General features: G+C 45.3%; 1 protein-coding gene across 3 annotated transcripts in view; it reads left to right on the top strand.

Annotated features, from left to right (window-relative positions):
- The window catches only part of LOC147105827 (peroxisomal succinyl-coenzyme A thioesterase-like), a 99,689-nt gene extending 78,916 nt beyond the window's left edge, over positions 1 to 20,773 (top strand). For all 3 annotated transcript variants that reach the window (XM_086010599.1, XM_086010598.1, XM_086010600.1), the window contains 4 exons: positions 29 to 122; positions 4,166 to 4,246; positions 4,350 to 4,491; positions 10,847 to 20,773. In XM_086010599.1, coding sequence (XP_085866725.1) covers positions 29 to 122; positions 4,166 to 4,246; positions 4,350 to 4,491; positions 10,847 to 10,989 — 460 coding nt within the window. In that variant the 3' untranslated portion in view covers positions 10,990 to 20,773. The remainder of the gene's footprint in view (positions 1 to 28; positions 123 to 4,165; positions 4,247 to 4,349; positions 4,492 to 10,846) is intronic.
- Positions 20,774 to 22,096: the final 1,323 nt, after the last annotated feature.

Here is a 22,096-nt window from a genome sequence, read left to right as displayed (position 1 = left end):
CTTTCCTTTTTTTGGCCTCCCTACCCAGTCAATTGGATAAAATTAAGTTAACAGAAGATGGTGCTATGATATGGAGAAATATTCCCTTGCCGTTTTCAGATGATCCAAAGTGGATAGTGCAGGTAAAAGGTTCTGCTAAGTATAGGAATAATGAAAGATGTTTAGTTCAATAGAAATTGCAGAGCAAGTTGCAATGAAAAATATTAATTTGACCCATAATGGAACTTTCCCCAAGCTAATAAGGTGTCCTTCCACTGACACCATAAACTGCAATGGAGTCAGCGTTGGAGCACATGGTTGGATGTGATCCCAGCGTAATCATCAGGATTGCGACCTGAGGAATTTTATGGCCCATATGTTTAACCTACCCTGGCTTTTTAAGGCCACTCCTCAGCTACTTACTATGAGGAAGTAGTTTAAATAGATTATTTCCAGGAACTTTCTGAGAGGAGCTATAAGAATTATACGATTGTCTTTGTTTTAAGCAGTTAATCTAGTTTGTAAGTAATGTAAATTTGATTAGTATACTGTTAGTATTTTTTTTAAATTTGCTTATGGGATCTGGGCGACGCTGGCAAAGCCAGCATTTATTGCCCATCCCTAGTTGCCCTTGAGAAGGTGGTGATGAGCCGCCTTCTTGAACCGCTGCAGTCCGTGTGGTGAAGGTACTCCCACATTGCTGTTAGGTAGGGAGTTCCAGGATTTTGACCCAGCGACGATGAAGGATCGGCGATATACTTCTAAGTCAGGATGGTGTGTGACTTGGAGGGGAACTTGGAGGTGGTGGTGTTCCCATGCGCCTGCTGTCCTTCTAGGTGGAAGAGGTCGCGGGTTTGGGAGGTGCTGCCGTAGAAGCCTTGGCGAGTTGCTGCATTGCATCTTGTAGATGGTACACACTGCAGCCACGGTACGCCAGTGGTGGAGGGAGTGAATGTTTAATGTGGTGGATGGGGTGCCAATCAACGGGCTGCTTTGTCTTGGATGGTGTCGAGCTTCTTGAGTGTTGTTGCAGCTGCACTCATCCAGGCAAGGGGAGAGTATTCCATCACACTCCTTACTTGTGCCTTGTAGATGGTGTCTCTTTCTCTTTCCGTGTATTTTAAACTGTAAATAAATCTGGACAACTGGCCTCTCGGTGTGGTAGATGTTCTGCCTTCTGAGGTCTCGTGAGAGTGTGTTGGATATTACAATTTGAACTATCTTCCAACACATTTTTAACTCCTGTTCACTTCAAAGGAACACTTCCATAGGCAGTTCCTGCTCTCTGAACCGAAATGCAACCATGTATCAACACTATCTAGGGTGTAACGTGCCTGGGATGAAGCGTGAACACATTTTTATCTCTGTTGTGTACACTGGAAATGGTATTGTTTATTCCTGGTAAATAGAATCATAGAAAGTTACAGCATGGAAGGAGGCCATTTCGGCCCATTGTGTCTGCGCCGGCCAACAAAGAGCTATCCAGCCTAATCCCACTTCCCAGCTCTTGGTCCGTAGACCTGCAGGTTAGAGCATCCCAAGTGCACATCCAAGTACTTTTTAAATGTGGTTAGGGATCCTGCCTCTACCACCCTTTCAGGCAGTGAGTTCCAGAACCCCACAACACTCTGGGTGAAGAAATTTCCCCTCAAATCCCCTCTAAACCTTCCACCAATTATTTTAAATTTGTGCCCCCTGGTTTTTGACCCCTCTGCTAAGGGAAATAGGTCCTTTCTATCCACTTTATCTAGGCCCCTCATAATTTTATACACCTCAATAAGGTCTCCCCTCAGCTTCCTCTGTTCCAAGGAAAACAGACCCAGCCTATCCAGTCTTTCCTCATAGCTAAGATTCTCTACTCCCAGCAACATCCTTGTAAATCTCCTCTGTACCCTCTCTAGTGCAGTCACATCTTTAATGTAATGTGGTGACCAGAACTGCATGCAGTACTCTAGCTGAGGCCTAACTAGTGTTTTATACAGTTGAACATAAGCTCTTGTATTCTATGCCACGGCTAATTAAGGCAAGCATTCCAGATGCCTTCTTAACCACCTTACCTACCTGGCATGCTACCTTCAGGGCCCTGTGGACATGCACTCCAAGGTCCCTTTGTTCCTCTACACTACTCAGTGTCCTACCATTTAATGTGTATTCCCTTTCCTTGTTAGCCCGCCCCAAATGCATTACCTCACACTTATCCGGATTGAATTCCATTTGCCACTGATATCTTCCTGCAGTCTACAGCTTCCTTCTGCAGTATCAACCACACAGCCGATTTTAGTATCATCTACAAACTTCTTAATCATACCCCCTATATTCAAGTCTAGATCATTGATATATACAGGAAACTGTGTGTTATCCGGAGGCTAAATGCCCGGCAAGCTCGAGCCACCGGCAAAAATCAGGAGCCGTTTTGTTAGTTTTTTTTTCTTCTCGTGGCTTTTTTTTCAACAATCAGGCTCTGCAAAGTCTCTCTGAAGCTGTTGCTAAACGACAGACGCTTCCAAGGTACGGCCGACTGTTTAGAAGCTGTTAGTGTTTGTTGCCAGATACGGAGCTGAAAATCTCCGTATATTTCAACATTAACGCTGGTTTGTCCGGCAGTTTTGAGGGAACGGCAACAGCTCGGTCCCGTCAGTGCCGGATAGCACAAAGTTTCCTGTACCACAAAAAGCAAGGGACCTAGTACTGAGCCCTGCGAAACCCCACTGGAAACATAAGAAATAGGAGCAGGAGTAGGCCATTCGGCCCATCGAGACTGCTCCACCATTCAATGAGATCATGGCTGATCTTCTGCCTCAACTCTATTCACTGGCCCTATCACCATATCCCTTGATGCCCTTACTAGCCAGAAATCTATCGACTTCTGTTTTGAATATACCCAATGACTGAGCCTCCACCACCCTCTGTGAAGAAATTTCTTCTCATCCCAGTCCTGAATGGCCTACCCTTTATCTTGAGGCTGTGGCCCCTGGTTCTAGACTCCCCAGCCAAGGGAAACATTCTCCCAGCATCCATCCTATCAAGCCCTGTAATAATTTTGTATGCTTCAATGAGATCCCCTCTCATTCTTCTGAATTCAAGAGAATACAGGCCTAGTTTACTCAATCTCTTCTCATACGATAGTCCCGCCATCCCAGGAATCAATCTCGTGAACCTTCGTTGCACTCCCTCTATGGCAAGTATATCCTTCCTTGGGTAAGGAGACCAAAATTGTACACAGTACTCCAAGTGTGATCTCACCAAGGCCCTATATAATTGGAGTAAGACTTCTTTACTCCTATACTTAAATCCTCTTGTAATGAAGGCCAGCATACCATTTGCCTTCCTAATGGCTTGCTGCACCTGCACATTCACTTTCAGTGACTCATGTACAAGGACACCCAGGTCCCTTTGAGCATCTGCATTCCCCAATCTTTCACCATTTAGGAAATACTCTGCCTTTCTGCTTTTTCTACCAAAGTGGATAACTTCACATTTATCCGCATTATATCACATCTGCCATGTTCTCGCCCACTCACTAAGCCTGTCGAGATCCCCTTGAAGCCTCTTCACATCCTCTTCACAACTGACACTGCCACCTAGTATATAGATGCATATCTTGTTTAATAAGAGCTTGATCTGCTTATGGAAACTTGTCAGGCCATAAACACGGGAAAGATGTGCATGGTGTGTGGAAGTGCAACTGTAACAGCATCCGTATTAAAGTTTTTTTTAAAATACACTAAAGTGTCTCTTCAAGGTCCCTCATCTACATGATTTTAAACCTGTAAATTGGCTATCTGTCTATTAAAAACTGAAAGCGAAGGTAGGAATAGATCATAATTTTTCACTTGTAGCGCTCAGTTGCATGTAACATTTGAAGAAACAAAATTTCAAGTGAATTTTGTCTATTGGAATTCTAAATTTTAATGGCGTTTGTTGCACAAACTCATGTTATAAATTCCTGCTGCAAAACAAATGTTTGAATTCAAAAGATTCCTTTATAGGGAGACAAATGTAGAGAAAGTTCTGAGCTAAGGTAGTTACCAAGGGCTCAAATGGCAAAGTGATATTTGTATATTTCTCACTTGTGCAAAGGATATTTCTACTTTCTCATGCCCGCCAGATATTTGAGTGACAGGAGTTCATACTCATGAACTGTTGTTAACTCTCCACTGCATAAACTCTTATGTTTGATTGGCAGGTTGATAAAATCAGATGCCCCTTGATGCTTATTTCTGGGGAGGATGATCAGAACTGGCCTGCACCTGAATCAGCCATTGAGGTAAATGCATATTATGCTCCATTTTGTCATGAATCAATTGGTTCCTATATGAGATTTGGGGTATTGACCAGAAGGTGAAAATTTGGTTACTTTTCCATTTCAGATCCGGAGGATAATGAAGGCTGCAGGAAATGATCACTTGCTCACAGCGATCTCATACCCTCAAACCGGACATCTAATTGAGCCTCCATATAGCCCGCACTTCAGACAAACCAAGTTCAAGATACAATCGTTAAATAAAACAGGTGAGCTAGTACCAAAAATAGGATTAACCCTCCAAGTACTCACGCGTGCTTTTATATTACTACTCATAATTCAAATATTTTTAGGTAGTCTTGTCCCCACTAGTTAGACCCAAAGATGTTTTTCGGTCCTTAGGTGTGTTACTAAACAAAGTTGTAATGGCTTTGACCTTTAAGAAATAGGAGCAGGAGTAGGCCATTCGCTCCCTCGAGCCTGCTCCGCCATTCAGTAAGATCATGGTTGATCTTCTACCTCATCTCCAGTTTCCAGCACTATCCCCACATCCCTTGATTCCCTTACTATCCAAAAAATCTATCGATCTCTGTCTTGAATATACTCAACGACTGAGCCTCCACAGCCCTTTGGGGTAGAGAATTCCAAAGATTCACCACCCTCTGTGAGTGAAGAAATTTCTCCTCATCTGAGTCCTAAATGGCCAACCCTTTATTCCGAGACTGTGACCCCTGGTTCTAGACTCCCCAGTCAGGGGAAACATCCACCCTGCATCTACCCTATCAAGTCCTGTAAGAATTTTGTATGTTTCAATGAGATCACCTCTCATTCTTTTAAACTCTAGAGAATATAGGCCTAATCTCCTCATAGGACAATCCCCCCATCCAGGAATCCGTCTGGTGAACTTTTGTTGCACTCCCTCTATGGCAAGTATATCCTCCCTTAGGTAAGGAGACCAAAACTGTACACAATACTCCAGGTGTGGTCTCACCAGGGCCCTATATAATTGCAGTAAGACATCTTTACTCTTATACTCCAATCCTCTTGTAATAAAGGCCAACATACCATTTGCTTTCCTAATTGCTTGCTGTACCTGCATGTTAACATTCAGTGATTCGTGTACAACGACACCCAGGTCCCTCTGAACACCAACATTTCCCAATCTCTCACCATTTAAAAAATACTCTGCATTTCTGTTTTCCTAACAGAGTGGATAACCACATTTCTCCACATTATATTCCATTTGCCATGTTCTTGCCCACTCACTTAGCCTGTCTATATCCCCTTGAAGCCTCTCTGCATCCTCCTCACAACTTACATTCCCATCTAGCTTTGTATCATCAGCAAACTTGAATATATTACATTTGGTTCCCTCATCCAAATCATTGATATAGATTGTGAATAGCTGAGGCCCAAGACTGATCCTTGCGGTACCCCACTAGTTACAGCCTGCCAACCCGAAAATGACCAGCTTATTCCTACTCTCTGTTTTCTGTCCATTAACCAATCCTCAATCCATGCTAGTATATTACCCCCAATCGCATAAGCTCTAATTTTGTTTAATAACCTCTTGTGTGGCACCTTATCGAATGCCTTCTGAAAATCCAAATACACCACATCCACTGGTTCCCCCTTATCTAATCTGCTAATTACAACCTTAGAAACAGATTTGTCAAACAGGATTTCCCTTTCATAAATCCGTGTTGACTCTGCCCAATCCTATTATTATTTTCTAAGTGCCCTGTTACCACATCCTTAATAATAGATTCTAGCATTTTCGCTACTACTGATGTCAGGCTAACTGGTCTGTAGTTCCCCGTTATCGCTCTCCCTCCTTTCTTAAATAGTGGGGTTACATTTGCTACCTTCCAATCCACGGGGACCGTTCTAGAACCTATGGAATTTTGGAAGATGACAACCAATGCATCCACTATCTCTATAGCCACCTCTTTTAAAACCCTAGGATGTAGGCCATCAGGTCCAGGGGATTTATCGGCTTTCAGTCCCATTAATTTCTCCAGTACTATTTTTTTTACTAATACTAATTTCTTTCAGTTCCTCATCCTCGCTAGACCCTTGGTTCGCCACTATTTCCGGGAGGTTTTTTGCGTCTTCTTCTGTGAAGACAGACACAAAGGGCTGAATTTTGCCGGCGCTCAGAGGGTGGGTTCGGAGGCGGGTCAGCTGTCAAAATAGCAAAGATTGACGGTCGGTAGGGAACCCGCTGTCAACCCGCCTCCACGCGAATCTCCTAGGTGTCAGGTCTGTCGGCGCTGAACAGACCTGACACCAAGCGGCGGGGGAGGCAATTCACATCATTAAATGGGTTGTTAACATCCAATTAACTGTTATTTTAAGCCTACGTTTCAATTTTACATGCTCCCCCACGGGTTACCTGCTGCTCGGGGAACGCGTCAGCTCAGCATGTCATGAGTGGATTCAGCATTGAATTATCTCATGACCTGACAGCTGCCAAAGTTGTATAAAAAAATCCCATGTTACAGCTGTTCACTTTCAAAGCTCAGAAATTGTTGGTTACTGCATTTGGAAGACATATTGAGCTTTCTGCAGCTTGTAAATGTTTGGAGCCAACTCTCTATCCAGTGCCACCTTTTGGAATAACCTCTCTCACCATTGACAGATCACTTCTTTCATCTCAACCTCACCTGCCATCTATTCCATCAGCATCGATGACCTTGAAAATATCTCACCTTTGTACTCAGAATCCCACCAAGATCAGCCCCAACAACAACAGCAACAACACTAGCCTTCTCCACAATCAACTGTTGCTGCACAGGGCATCAGCACCCGACCACATTGCTACCCAGGATGCCAGGGATGGCCTCACCATGGCCAGATTTACTTCACTTGACGCTGTACACTATGGATGCCACATGATGCGCCAGATTGGCACCACCCCACACCAACACCATAAAGCACCCCTACAATGCCTAAGCCATTCCTTTCACACTCATCACCATTGCGGGGGTACCCTTATGTCTCACCATTCACTACAACTCACTAAGCCACTTCCAAAGGTGCACACAAATCTGTCCAAGAACACACAATGCTGAAAATAAAGGTTTCAGTGTTTGACAGCACATTGCTAGAAACTTCACATGAACATTGGCTAAACCACCTAAGTGCCTACCCTTGTGTACTGTTAGTTGGTATGCTTGCAGTAGGATGAAGGTGAGGGGTGGCTAGTGAGATGGGGAAGTGATAATGTAGATATAGAGGGATGAGTGGAGGTGCAAGGTAAGTTGGTGTGAGTAGAGATGTGCAGGAGTAGGGTAAGGAAGGCAGAGTGAGGTTGAGTATGGCTTGGCAGTAACGTTTCTTGATCTACTGAGATGATTGAAAGGCTTGCGCCACTGCAGCCTGGTCCTCATGACGACATCCCTGCTTGTACCCTCCTGTGCAATGTACAACCAGACTGCATTGATCTCCTGGGGAGGTCTCTTCCGCCCATGGGAAGGGAAGAGAACCTCCCTGCATGTTGTGACTCCCTACATAAGCATATGGAGGGAGTCGTGGGAGAGCCTGGGTGCAGCCGTGCACCTTTGTGTAGTACTTGTCAGTGTTTGCAGCACCTCAGTGCTGTAAAACACTGACAGCAGAACTGTCAAGATCAATTGGACATAGCCCCTTTAAGGAAACGAGCTGATGATGTCATCAAATGACATCATCAGACCCGCTTCCTTTTAATTGGCCAGGAACCTCACAGGGTGGGTTTAACAAGCCCTATTAACGTAAAATAACTTGGAGATTGCGGGTTGCAGTAGGCAGCAGGCTGGGACCGCAACACCACCCCGGACCCGCCTCGGTCGGTGAAATCGCGGCCCAAGTATTTCTTTAATTTCTTTGCCATTTCCTTATTCCCCATTATAATTTCTCCTGTCTCAGCCTGTAAGTGACTCATGTTTATTTTTGCTCATCTTTTCCTTTTTACATACCTATAGAAGCTTTTACAGTCTTTCTTTGTCTTTTGCTAGTTTACTCTCATTCAATTTCCTCTTTCTTTATCAATTCCTTGGTCTTCCTTTGCTGAATTCTAAAGTCCTTCCAATCCTCAGGCTTACTATTTTTGGCAAGATTATAAGCCTCTTCCTTTTAATCTAATACTATCTTTAATTTCTCTTGTTTGCCACGGTTGGACCATTTTTCCCGTGGTGTTTTTATTCCTTAAGAGAATGTATATTCGTTGCGAATTATGAATTGTTTCTTTATATATTTGCCACTGCTTTTCTACTGTCATATCTTTTAGTCTAGTTTCCCAACCTACCTTAGCCAACTCGCCTCTCATACCTACGTAGTTTGCTTTGTTCAGGTTTAGGACCCTAGTTTCGGAATAATCTAAATCACTCTCAAACTCGACATAACATTTTTATCATACAGGAAACTTTGTGCTATCCAGAGGTGAGCTATCCGGCAATCTGGAGCCACCGGCAAAAATCAGCAGCTGTTTTTTATTCTTTTTTTTTTTTTTTTTTTGCTTTGTTTGAACAGTCAAGCTGTGCAAGGTCTGTAGCTATAGCAACAGCTTCAGCTACAGAGGTTTAGGGCCACACCCGAGTGTTTAGAAGCTGTTGCTAAGCAACAGTGTTTGTTGTCAAATACGGAGATAAGAATCTCCGTATCTCTCAACATTAACTCTGGAGAGTACGGCAGTTTTGAGGCAACGGCAGCAGCTCAGTCCCGTGGGTGCCGGATAGCACAAAGTTTCCTGTATTATGATCACTGCTCCCCAGAGGCTCCTTTACTACAAGGTTATTAATTAACGCTGTCTCATTGCACAGTACTAGATCTAAATAGCCAATTCCCTCGTAGGTTTTCTGTTCCCTTCTGAGACCGATTTGTTACATAATCATTTTATGCTTTTGCCTTCAAATTCATATGTTTGCACAATGTGTGTTTTCCTAATTGCCACTTGCATGTGCACGGTGGGCTACCACAAATTTCAGTGTCCTAGATTCTCTTTAATAGAGGGCTTATCTAAATGAGCAATTGATCATGTGAAACTCTCATTGAGTTATTGTGGACACTGGTTTTGACCTGCTCAAAGAATTGTTATGTTTTGGACTTGCTCCCATTTTATTTTCTTGTGCTCACTGCAAAAAATTCATTTTTTTCTTGACTTCTGCTGCCACAATGGATTTTTCCGTGGGAATTCCCATATTTGAGGAGCAGTGCCTCTCTAACTTGGAACATCTGCTGTTAGTTATACTGAATGCTCCAATTAGACCTGCAGCCCAGATTCACCAGATGCATTGCATCAGTGGTTGTCAAGATCACAACCGGCCTGAACACTTGTCCCCGTAAGGATCCCAATTTATAACAGCAACAAATTCTGTCCTTAGATTTATCAAGTGAGTGACTTGATGCCTTGTTTCCTTGAACAAGAAATTTCAGCCGAGATTTTCATCCTGCTTAGCCCCCCCCCCCCCCCCCGCCCCAAAACCCCATTTTGGGGTGAATGGTAGAGGAAAAGGAAACAGAGAGGCCTTGTGCCACTTCCCTGCTAGTTTCAAACTCCAATGCTGTTTGGGTATTTGTCTTTGCACTCTCCCCAGCAATGTGGGCATTGCACAGCGCCAGCTGCAAACCCAACACAAATCTCTGAGGTGTAACACTGTACTTCCCTCCATTATCACCAGAAAAGGGCAGGGAAGCTGATCACAGGCCTCTGTGCATTTAAAACCGTAGTTCAGAAGTGTATAAGTAATATACTTACAATTTTGCTTCTCCCTAATTTGTGCATATATCTGCTATCTGCTCGTGCCTAGGATTGGGAAGTCAGCAGTGTGGGAAATCATAGATTTGCTTTTTTTTCCCGTTCTCGGAATGTGGGCGACACTGGCCAGGCCACATTTATTGCCCATCCCTAGTTACCCTGAGAAGTTGGTAGGCCGCCTTATACCATCATGCTCCCATTACACCTGACCTATAAAAGTATTAGTAGTAAATTGTTTTTTTTAATGAAAGTTTGTTGAATTTTATCTTTTGCATCCAACCCTCTTCCCAATCAGCATTAACAGATGTTCATGCTTTCAATTTCCTACTTGTCAAGTTCCCAATGTCTGTATAGCCTGCATGAGAGGGTGCTGAGGGGAGACAAGGGAGGAAGTTAAGATAGGAGCTGAGTTAGCCTGTGTCTGATTGCTCACCTGCAGGCTTACAGAACATTATTCACATAGGACTGGGAGTGGATATCTGTGTGCACTCCCAATTGAGGAGTCTTCCATGGGACTTTAAGGAATTCCTTCAAGACTCCACAATGTGTTTGGAACTTGAATTCAGAAGCACCTCTGAGAAAATACATTTCCCTACACTTCCGTATCTTTTTACAACCAAATGTGCTGCTCTCAGTTGCTTCAGAAGTGAATTAGGAGGTACTAGATTGTAGGACAGTACAAGAACTCTCAAAACCTTTTGCTTTCTATCAAGTGCAGGTTAGCGTTTTGCAGATAGAAATGCCAGTGATGAAAATTAAGTGGTGTTTGTGAGAGTTTATTCAGTTACTGGACTCCCAGCAATATTACAGATCTGACAATTATGCTAACCTCCTAAAACCTCAAGCTTACCAACTAATGTTTCCTTATTTTACACTGTTTCTTTCTGCAGTGAATGTGTTGTGGGGAGGAGAGACCAAACCTCATGCAGATGCTCAGGAGGACTCCTGGAAAAAGATTCTAGCATTTCTAGAAAAGCACCTTGTGCTACAACACCCAGCTCCTAAGCTCCTATTGCCCAATCCAAACTGTTGAGAGAGAGGCAATATCCTGGGGGGTTTTCTGTGCTTTGATCAATACTGAAATAATTTACCAATTGTGCCTTCTGGATCAAAAGAAGCAATCCTGTTCATTTCTGATTGTTGTGTGCCCTTCCTCTGATTTACATTTTGCCTTTTTGGCACCAATGTATTTCCAGGGTTGACCAGCTGGAACCTGTGCTTGATGCTTCAGATTCGAATCATAGACTGATGCAGCACAGAAGGAGGCCATTCAGCCCATCGTGCCTGTGCTGGCTCTTTGCAAGATCTATCCAATTAGTCCCACTCCTCTGCTCTTTCCCCACAGCCCAGCAAATTTGTCCTTTTCAAGTATTTATCCAATTCCCTTTTGAAAGTTATTATTGAATCTGCTTCCACCACCCTTTCAGGCAGCGCATTTCATATCATAACAACTCGCTGCATAAAAAGTTTCTTCCTCATGTTGTCTCTGGTTCTTTTGCCAATTACCGTAAATCTGTGTCCTCTGGTTACTGGCCCTTCTACCACTGGAAACAATTTGTCTTTATTTACTTGAGCAAAAAACTTCATGATTTTGAACACCTCTATCAAATCTCCCCTTAACCTTATCTGTTGTAAGGAGAACAACCTCAGTTTCTCTAGTCTCCACATAACTGAAGCCTTTCGTCCCTGGTACCATTCCAATACATCTCCTCAGCACCCTCTCTAAGGCCTTGACATCCATCCTAGAGTGTGGTGCCCAGAATTGGCCACAATACTCTAGCTGGGGCATAAACAGTGTTTTATAAAGGTTTAGCATAACTTGCTTACTTTTGTACTTTACGCCTCTATTTATAAAGCCAAGGATCCCGTATGCCTTTTTAACAGCCTTCTCAACTTGTCCGAACACCTTCAAAGTCATGTGTACATACACCCTCAGGTCTCTGTTCCTGCATCCCCTTTAAAATTAACTGAGATCAAGACACAAGTGAACAAACATTTTATATTGAGGGGTTCAAATGATGTCGTTTGCTGCTCTTTTTTAACTAAAATGGTACAGGTCATTCGTCGTGATACTGTGGTATGGTGTATTTTTGTACAGTACTAGTTAAAATAGGCATCAGTGCTGAACCAGTGTGGGGGAGGCCCCATAAATTCAGGCAGCATGTGCACTGTCTTGGCACAAAATGCACTTCTTTCCTACTCATGATAACCACCTGGGTCAGTTGTTTAAATCTTATTTCCTGGGGAATTACTGAATAAGTTGCTCGCTGAAATTACATTCCTAAGAATGCCATAACAATATTTTGAAGGTAGTCAGTTAACAATTATCATTAGTGTAAAATCACTCCAGTAATGCTGTGCTGCTTCAATTGTGATTATGAACATCTTTAAAAATAACTGCTAAAAATTCGATGACTAGTGCAGTTTTCTCTGAAAGATATATTTCATTTTAGAAATCTGTTCTCCAGCATGTGACCAGTTATTATTAAACTGATGTGTTTCTAAATGGGAAGGTATGATCCACTGAAGTATCATGTAATTATAACTGCCACTGAAAGACTCCTGTGCACTATTTTAATTGTATTATGACTTGAAGGAAGAAAATGTTTTTAATGTATATTACGTTGACACTAAATGGAATTTTGGATCTAACAGTGCAATATAAGAATGAATTCAACATTGAGCAACTTGATTGTGAAAGATCAGAAGCCTGTCACATATGTAAGAATCTGTATTTATTTTTTATGTTGGGGATTTGTCACTATGCCAATTTTTTGTGGCCACTTAGAATTGGTTACTGCTGGCCAGGAGTAGACTGTCTAGATGGTACACTACATCAGCTTCCCATATTTATAGTCTTCTTGCATTTTCTACTGTACCCGGCTTTTGAAGAGACTTGGTGTAGTGATGCTGATGACAACATGTCTCACTGCTCCACTTCATCCTGCAAGTGGATGGATGGCTGGAGACAGCTGCTTGGGTGGGGTTGCTGAATTGAGTTGCTGCCCATGTACATTTTGCTCCCATCCACAATGAGAAGTTTGAGTACTAGGTATGGGATTCCCAAAGGGAATTTGCAACTTTAATGGAGGAGGAAGGGGATCAGGCTGGAGGAAAGGAGAGCGAGACAGAATATCACAAATGATTAAAAGTAGCAACGCAGGATACAAGGCCATAAAAATGCAAACAAAGCACTGGGTTTCATTTCTAGAGGTATAGAATTGAAAAGCAGAGAGGTTATGTTAAACTTGTATAGAACCTTGGTTAGACCACACTTGGAGTACTATGCACAGTTCTCCTCTCCATATTACAAAAAGGATATAGAGGCATTGGAGAAGGTGCATAAAGAATTTACAAGAATGATACCAGAACTGAGAGGTTATAACTACAGGAAACTTTCGATTAACCGGCCACTAAATAACCAGAACGCTCTATCCACCAGCAAAATTCAGGAGTCGGTTCAGATAACTTTTTTTACTTTTAGTTACTTTTTTTACTCCATTTGTGGCTGTGCAAGCGTGTAGCTGAAGCTGTTGCTAAGCTACAGAGACGCTTGCAACTTGTGCCGATTGTTTTGAAGCTGTAAGCAACAGGGTTTGTTGCTTTAGACGGAGCTCTGAGCTCCGTATTTTTTAGTATAGCGTTCGGTTATCCGGCATTGTTGATGGACCGGCACCAGGTCAGTCCCATCCGTGCCGGATACCAGAAAGTTTCCTGTATCAGGATAGACTGAACCAGCTGAGGCACTTTTGTCTAAAATAAAGAAGGCTGAGGGGTGACCAAATAGAGATCTTTAAAATTATGAAGGGGTTTGATAGGGTAAACGTAGAACAAATGGTTTCATTTGTGGGGGAGTTCAAAACTAGGGGCCTTAAATATAAGATAGTCACTAATAAATCCAATAAGGAATTCAGGGAAAACTTCTTTACCCAGAGAGTGGTTGGAAACATAGAAATTTACAGCACAGAAGGAGGCCATTTGGCCCATTGTGTCTGTGCCAGCCAAAAAAAAGCTATCCAGCCTAATCTCACTTTCCAGCTCTTGGTCTGTAACCTGCAATTTACGGCACCTTAAGTGCATATCCAAGTACTTCTTAACTGTGATGAGGGTTTCTGCCTCTACCACCCTTTCAGGCAGTGAGTTCCAGACCCCCACCACTCTCTGGGTGAATAAAGTTCCCCTCAACACCCCTCACCCCTCTAGTCCTTCTACCAATTACTTTAAATCTATGCCCCCTGGTTATTGACCGCTCTCCTAAGGGAAAAAGTTCCTTCCTATCCACTCGATCTAGGCCCCTCATAATTTTATACACCTCAATTAAGTCTCCCCTCAGCCTCCTCTGTTCCAAAGAAAACAACCCCAGCCTATCCAATCTTTCCTCATTGCCAAAATTCTCCAGTCCTGGCAACATCCTTGTAAATTTCCTCTGTACCCTCTCGAGTGCAATCACATCTTTCCTGTAAATGCGAAACTTGCTACCACATGGAATAGTTGTGTCGAATAGCATGGATACATTTAAGGATAGGCTAGATAATTACATAAGGGAGAAAGGAATAGAAGGATACGTTGATAGGGTTAGATGAAGTAGGGTGGGAGGAGCCTTGTGTAGAGCAATAACCACTTGGGCTGAATGGCCTGTTCCTGTGCTGTAAATGCTATATAATATTTTTAAGCCAGGAGCTGCTTGAAATTGGGTGTAAGTATCTCATGTCTTTACTAGATCACCAGTTCTCCTCTTGCTTTACCACTGTATAGGGAGAGGTTATTGAGAGTTGTCTTTCTCACGTAAAAGCACTTTATCAGGACACTAGGGCCTAGAAATTGGGTTGGGGCGCAAAAGTCGCCTGAGCGCAGGATTTAGTGCAGCGATCGGAGTAATACCGATCGCCAGAAATTCAGTTTCGGTGCCCCTCGAGGGACACGGGGCGAGGCTCGAGGCGCTCCGCGTCCCTCTTAGGGCGCTGAAACTAATTATCGCAGCGCAACGTGCCGCAGCGGTACTGCAGGCCTTCCTCCCACTGTTAAGGGGGAGGTGCCTGCAACAGCGCGATCCCCGCTCGCGAGTGCCGGCAAATGAGCCCGGCACCAAGGAGAAGTGCCGGGCTCTCCGGAAACAGCCGCCAATGCCGCGGGGGGGGGGGGGGGGGTGGTGGAGGCCGGGGACTGAGGTGCTGGCAGGCGGCCGCCCCGCACCTCCACCTTAACTTGTGCCGCTGCCGGCACAATAAGGCCCCGTGAACCGGGCGCGGGTAGCGAACGGCGCAACTGCAAATATCACGAATGGGGCGCTGCGCACACCAATAACGTCATCGGTGGCGGCGCAGCGCAACAGGCTAACGCCACCATTAGCGCCCCTCCTGAATATCGCGGGAGGCGCAGCCAGTGGCGCTACAGCCACTGCCTGCCTCTTTAGGCGCTAACAGGTGACGCTACTCACCCAATTTCTCCCCCTAGTTGTTTAAAACACTGGAACTGCCGAAGGTGTTTGACTTTATTATTTGAAAGTAGGTACTGAGTTAGAATCATAGAATAGTACAGCACAGAAGGAGGCTATTTGGCCCATCGAGTCTGCGCCACTCCCCCGCTCTTTTCCCATTTCCCTGCAATTTTTCTCCTTCAAGTATTTATCCAATTCCCTTTTGAAAGCTACTATTGAATCTGTATCCACCACCCTATTAGGCAGTGCATTCCAAATCCCAACCACTCGTTGCATAAAGTTTTTCCTCATTTCGCCTCTGGTTCTTTTGCCAATCACCTTAAATCTATGCCTTCTGGTTATCGACCCTTCAACCATTGGAAACAGGTTCCCTTTGTTTACTCTATCTACACCCTTCATGATTTTAAACACATCTATCAAATCTCCTCTTAGCCTTCTCTACTCTAAGGAGAATAAACCCAGCTACTCCAGTCTCTCCACGTAACTGTAATCCCTTATCCCTGGAACCATTCTAGCAAATCTCTTCTCTACCCCCTCAAGCCTTCCCGTATTGCCTTCCCGTATTTCCTAACGTGTGGTGCCCAGAATTGGACACACTACTCCAGCTGGGGCCAAACTAGTGTTTTATATAAGTTTGTCACAACTTCCTGGCTTTTATACTCATATACCTCTATAAAACCTGGGATCCCATCTGCTTTATTAACCGCTTTGTTAATCTGTCCTGCCACCTTCAAAGATTTGTGCACAAGCACCCCCAGGTCTCTCTATTTGCATCCCCTTTAAAATTGTACCATCTATATATATAAAAGGATACTTCTGTCTGTCATTCCGTCTGTCTTTCTGTCTGTCTGTCTGTCTTGAATTAACTCGAAAGTTATAAAGCGTACCTACACGTGCGTTACGTCGAAAGAAAGCTGACGATTCCAGAACCGTCCTAAGCGTATTTACGTTTCGGCCGGACAAAAATTGTTCGCGCGTTATGCAAAAAACCTTCAAAATTAAACTCATTATCTGCTAAGTAGCATTGATTGACTGACGTCAAGGTCGACCAATCCTGTGCCGGCACGATTGACCAATCCTACAGTTCAGTCGCCTGATGGTTGGCCAATCGCTGCGTCTGTGGGCGGGACTAATGCTTTTCAACTCGGGCATCGGGCAGCCATTGCTTCACTACTTCCAGCTCAAACTACTCTGCTCCTCCAGCTTTGAAAAAGTTAGTATCTCTTTTAAAAATAACATAAGATTTACCAAAAACGTTTTATAAATACTTTCACTTTCATCTTTCAAGGTATTAAAAGGTAGATATGTTGCCCGGCAGCAGATTGAGAGAGGGACACAGAGAGGCCCCAAAACCAGGGACACAGAGAGGCCCCAAAGCCTGGGACTCGATTTAAACCGCCCGGCCCAAAACAGCCCTGGCAAAGCCGGGCTCCCCCAGCTAGTTTAGCATGTATTTGTCTCTCCTCATTCTTCCTACCAAAATGTATCACCTGACACTTTTCGGTATTGAATTTCATCTGCCATGTGTCCGCCATTCCACCAGCCTGTCTGTGTCTTCCTGAAATCTATTACTATCTTCCTCACTGTTTACTACACTTCCACATTTTATGTCATCTGCAAATTTTGAAATTGTGCACTGTACACCGAAGTCTAACTCATCGATGTATATCAAAAACAGCAGTGGTCCTAGTACTGAACCTTGAGGAACTCCACTGTATACTTCCCTCCAGTCTGAAAAACAGCCATTCACCACAACTCTCTGTTTTCTATTCCTTAGCCAATTTTGCATCCATGGTGCTACTGCCCCTTTTATCCAATGGGCTTCAATTTTGTGAACAAGCCTAATATTACATAGGATACTAGCTGGGGAGCCCCGCGTTGCGAGGGCAATTTTGGGGCGTTTGGTCTCCCTGCCCCTGTGTGTCCCCCCTCTCCCTGTCATGTCCTCTCCCTGTCCTATCCCTCCCTCCCCTCTCTCCCTGCCTCCCCTCCCCTCCCCTCCCTGTCTCCCTCCCCTCCCTGTCTCCCTCCCTCCCCTCCCTGTCTCCCTCTCCCCCCCCCACCCCTCCCCCACTCCCCTCTGTCCCTCTCTCCGGCCCCTGCCTAGCGCCTGAGGTCCGGTGCCATTGCTGAGGTCCCCCGCGTATCGCGCGGCTGATGGACGGCCGCTGCGGGCGGGCAGCGCATGCGCGGTGAGTGCGGGCGGCGCATGCGCGGTCAGTGCGAGCGGCCCGCGGGAGCCGGCAAGGCCGTTAGCGAGCGGGAAACTTCGGGCGGCGCACCCGCGCTCCATCCGCGACACCTGAGAGGGGGAAGTAGAGAGAGACAGAGAGACAGAGAGGGAAGAGGAGAAGGAGAGAGAGGGAAGAGGAGAAGGAGAGAGAGAGAGGGAAGAAAGAGAGAGAGAGAGAGAAATTTTTTCAGCTTCAGGCCCCGAGTCCCCCCTGCGCGAGGGTGAGGAGGAGGGGGGGGGGTTGCTAAACACAATATAAAACTCAAATAAATTGTTAATTAATTGCCTAACACATAATTGAAATATTTACCTTAGTTCCCTAAGCTCCACTCGAGCCTCTTCCCGTCTTTCCTCGTCTAACCCTATCAGCATAACCCTCTATTCCCTTTTCCCTCATATGCTGTCTAGCCTCCCCTTAAATGTATCTATACTATTTGCTTCAACCATTCCCTGTGGTAGCGAGTTCCATATTCTCACCACTCTGGGTAAAAGTTTCTTCCGAATTCCCTATTTGATTTCTTGGTGACTATCTTATATTGAAGGCCTCTAGTTTTGTTCTTCCCCACAAGTTGAAACACTCTGGGCTCGATTTTGCCAGGCCCTTGGAGGCGTGTGAGGTGTTAAAATCGCAAGAAATGGCGGGCGGATCCGATTCCGCCTCTGGGCAATTTTCCCACATTTGTGGTTTCAGACCCCGTTTCCATCCCACCTCCAATAGGCAGGATAGGCCCTTAAGGCCCTTAACAACCAGTTAATTGCCTCTATAATCCCATTTTGAGAGGCCTTTCTGAATTTAACACATTTCCCCCATGCTGCATGTCTCCTCTGGAACACGCCAGTTAATCCTGGCGACCTCACAAGTGGACTGCTTACTAACAGCTGCAGCTCCACCATTAAAAAGGAGTTTTCACCAATGATCATTTGCAGGTGGCAGAACTTTGTTGTCTCAGGTCTGGGGGAACTTTTAGCAGGCCTACTCATTGTTGTGGAAGTTTGGAGCCTGACACCCATCTCCAGTGTGACCTCCTGGGAAACCCCTCTCCCCACCTTGACTGAGCGCTTCCTCAACCCATCCTTTCCACGGAGGTTGCCATCCTTTCTGTGTGGTGATGCGTTCATGCACCAATGCCTCCACAAAGGCCCTGCTCATGTTCGCGATGGACTCCTCCATTTGCTCCACACCGCAGTGACCCTGGAGACAAAACCTGCCAGAGACTCCTGCACCTGTTCCTGGAGTTCCAGCACCACTCTCCTTCTGGATGGACCCGGAGGCACAGGGTCGACATGCAGCTGAGCCGAGCTGGCAGAGTCCCGCGCCCTCCGACGAGGATGCTCCACTGCTGTCCCTGTCTCCACCATCTGCTGATGCTCACTTGTGATCTGATACACCAGGTGACAACACTATATCTCGTGAAGGTCCCACCGAGGTGAGTGTCTGCGCTGGTGCTGGGTCCGCTGAATTCTGCTGATGCTGCACCCTCAGAGGTTGCAGATTCCTCTGAGAAGTCTTCAGGCTCAGGCTGTTCCTCCTGGACAGTGGGGACAGGGCCTCTCAATGGTCCTGTGGGGGAGTAAAGGAAAGAGTCAGAGATATGAGATAAAGGTTGCATGCACATTGAATTGTGCAGATGATCATAAGTCAATCTGTTAGAGCAACAGAATCATTATCAGTTGCTCATGCAATGTCAATGAGAGAGATGCAAAACTATTCTGTCACCAGCTTGCTGTGATGCGCCCGTCTGTCCGTCCCCCACTTACGCATCCTCCTCCACTCCCACGATTTCCAGGACCGCCTCCTCTGCATTGGTGAGCTGGGCTATTGAGGGTGGCCCTCCTCCTGTCCTTGCCCTTTCCCTCTTATTGTGGGCTCTCTTTTCCTGCAATGAGGGAGACAAGTGGAGTTTGAGTGAGAATGAAGGAGTGAGTGTAGAGAATCCATATCATTGATGCTTAGAAGGAGACAATGATGGAGTGAGGTGTCAAGAGCAAGGGCCCTCCCTGTGTGTTGTAAGTTGTCATTGCATCACAGTGATAGGGAGTGTGAGGGCTGCATAGTCGAATAGTTAAGTGAATGTGAACATAGAGAGAGGGGGAATGGGTAAGGGTGCAGGGATGTAAAGGGGGATGTGGAGGAGGAGGTTGACAAAGCAGAGTCCTGGTGATGGGAATGTAATATTCACTTTTCCTGTGCAGAGAAGGTCATGAAACCTCTTTTTGCACTGCAGCCAGAAATAGCTGCACATAGAAATAGCATTGACCTCCTGTGCCACTTGCAGCCACACTGCTTTAGTCTGTTGTGGAGGCTTTTTCCTCCCTGAGGAAGGAAAGAGCACCTCCTTATTTACTCTTGCTCCCTCCACCAGAGCTTGGAGGGAGGCCTCATCGAATCTGGGTGCACACTTTGGTCTAGTGCTGGACATACTTGCAGAAGGAATCCCTCAGAAAAATGGTCATAAAGTTGTAAGGCTGAAAAAGAAGCAAGGCTGCTTGCAGGCCTTAAATCCAGCTGCATAGATGACGTCATCGGAGGTGAGTGTCTGTATGAAAAGACTCATTGGGCCAGGGGTTTCCACACCCTGGAAATCAAGTGCCCAATTAGGGGAAAATCGGCCAATTGTCACGAATCACATCGGAAGCGGGGTCGGGAACTGCCGACCACCTGACATGCACCCAGCCCGCCCCTATTGGCAAAATCCAGCCCTCTGTGTCTATATCAAAACCATTCATAATTTTAAAGACCTCTATTAGGTCACCCCTCCGCTTTCTCTTTTCAAGAGAAAACAGATCCAGCCTGTTCATCCTTTCCTGATGGGTATGACCTCGCATTCTGGTATCCGTACAAATCTTTATTGCACCCTCTCCAGTGCCAGTGCTTCTGTATCATTTCTAAAATGTGGCGAACCAGAATTGTATACAGTACTTCAAGTGTGGTCTAACCAAGGCTCGATACAGGTTTAGCATAACCTGCGTTGCTACTTTTAGTGATTTTTGTATCTGTACTCTGAGATCCCTTTGCTCTTTTACCCCATTTAGATTCGTATTTTCCAAATAATATGTGACCTCCTTATTTTTCTTACCAAAATGTAGTATCTCACATTTATTTGTGTTGAAATTCTATGCCAATTATATGCCCATTCTGCAAGTTTATTAATGTCGTCTTGTTTTTCTTGCAGTCGTCCTCGGTATTGACTATCCCCCACAATTTGGTGTCATCCACAAATTTTGAAATTGTGTTTTTGATTCCAAAGTCTAAATCGTTAATATAAATTGTGAGCAACATTGGTCCCAGCACTGATCCTTGTGGGACCCCACTTTCCACCTTCTGCCACTAAATAGCTACCCTTAACCCCTATTCTCTGCTTTCTGTCATGAAGCCAGTTGACTATCCATTCTGCTACTTGGCCCCTGACTCCACATCTCTGACCTTATTCATTAGTCTATTATGTGGTACCTTATCGAAGGCCTTTTGGAAATCTAGCTAAATTACATAAATACTGTGGCAAGTGTCTCACCTCCTGACTCCCCAAAGCCTTTCTACCATCTACAAGGCACAAGTAAGGAGTGTGATGGAATACTCTCCACTTGCTTGGATAAGTGCTGTTCCAACAACACTCAAGAAGCTCAACACCATCCAGGACAAAGCAGCCCGCTTGATTGGCACCAAAACTACCACCTTAAACATACACTCCCTCCACCACCGGCATACCGTGGCTGCAGTGTGTACCATCTACAAGATGCACTGCAGCAACTTACCAAGGTTTCTTCAGCAGCACCTCCCAAACCCGTGACTTCTACCACCTAGAAGGACAAGGGCAGCAGCAGGCGCATGGGAACACCACCACCTCCAAGTTCCCCTCCAAGTCACACACCATTCTAAATTATAGAAGTATATTTTGGCCGTAATTTCCCCAACCTCAGCGGGTCCGGGGTGGGCGACGTCGGTGGCGGGTCCCGGCCTCGCTGCTGGCTCCAGCCCGCTGTCCAAAATGATTTTCCCCGATTGGGTTTGTTAAGCCCGCCCAGCGCGTTTGCCAGCCAATTGAAGGAAGCGGGTCTGATGACGTCATATGATGACGCATCATCAACCAGTTTCCTTAAAGGGACCATGCGCAAATTTACTTTGACATTTGTGCTGTCTGTTCGACAGAATTGAGGTGCTGCAAACACTTACAATCACTGCACAGAGGCGCAGGGCTGCACCCAGGCTCTCCCATGACTCCCTCCATATGCTTTTGGAGGGAGTCACAGTACGCAGAGAGGTTCTCTTCCCTCCCCAGGAGTCAACGCAACCTGGTTGCACATTGCACAGGAGATCACAAGAGGATCAGGCTGCAGTGGCGCAAATCTTTCAACAATCTCAGTAGATCACGAAACGTTACTGCAAAGCCACACTCAACCTCATCCTGCTGTGCCTCTCATCACATCCCCATCACTCTGCCTTCCCTACCCTACTCCTGCACATCCTTACTT

Source organism: Somniosus microcephalus, chromosome 17, assembly GCF_052327205.1.
Source record: "Somniosus microcephalus isolate GS21.2 chromosome 17, FLI_Smic_1.0, whole genome shotgun sequence".
Taxonomy (NCBI): domain Eukaryota; kingdom Metazoa; phylum Chordata; class Chondrichthyes; order Squaliformes; family Somniosidae; genus Somniosus; species Somniosus microcephalus.
The sequence above is the reverse complement of the archived record's forward strand: the minus strand, read 5'-3'. Positions and strand labels throughout refer to the sequence as shown.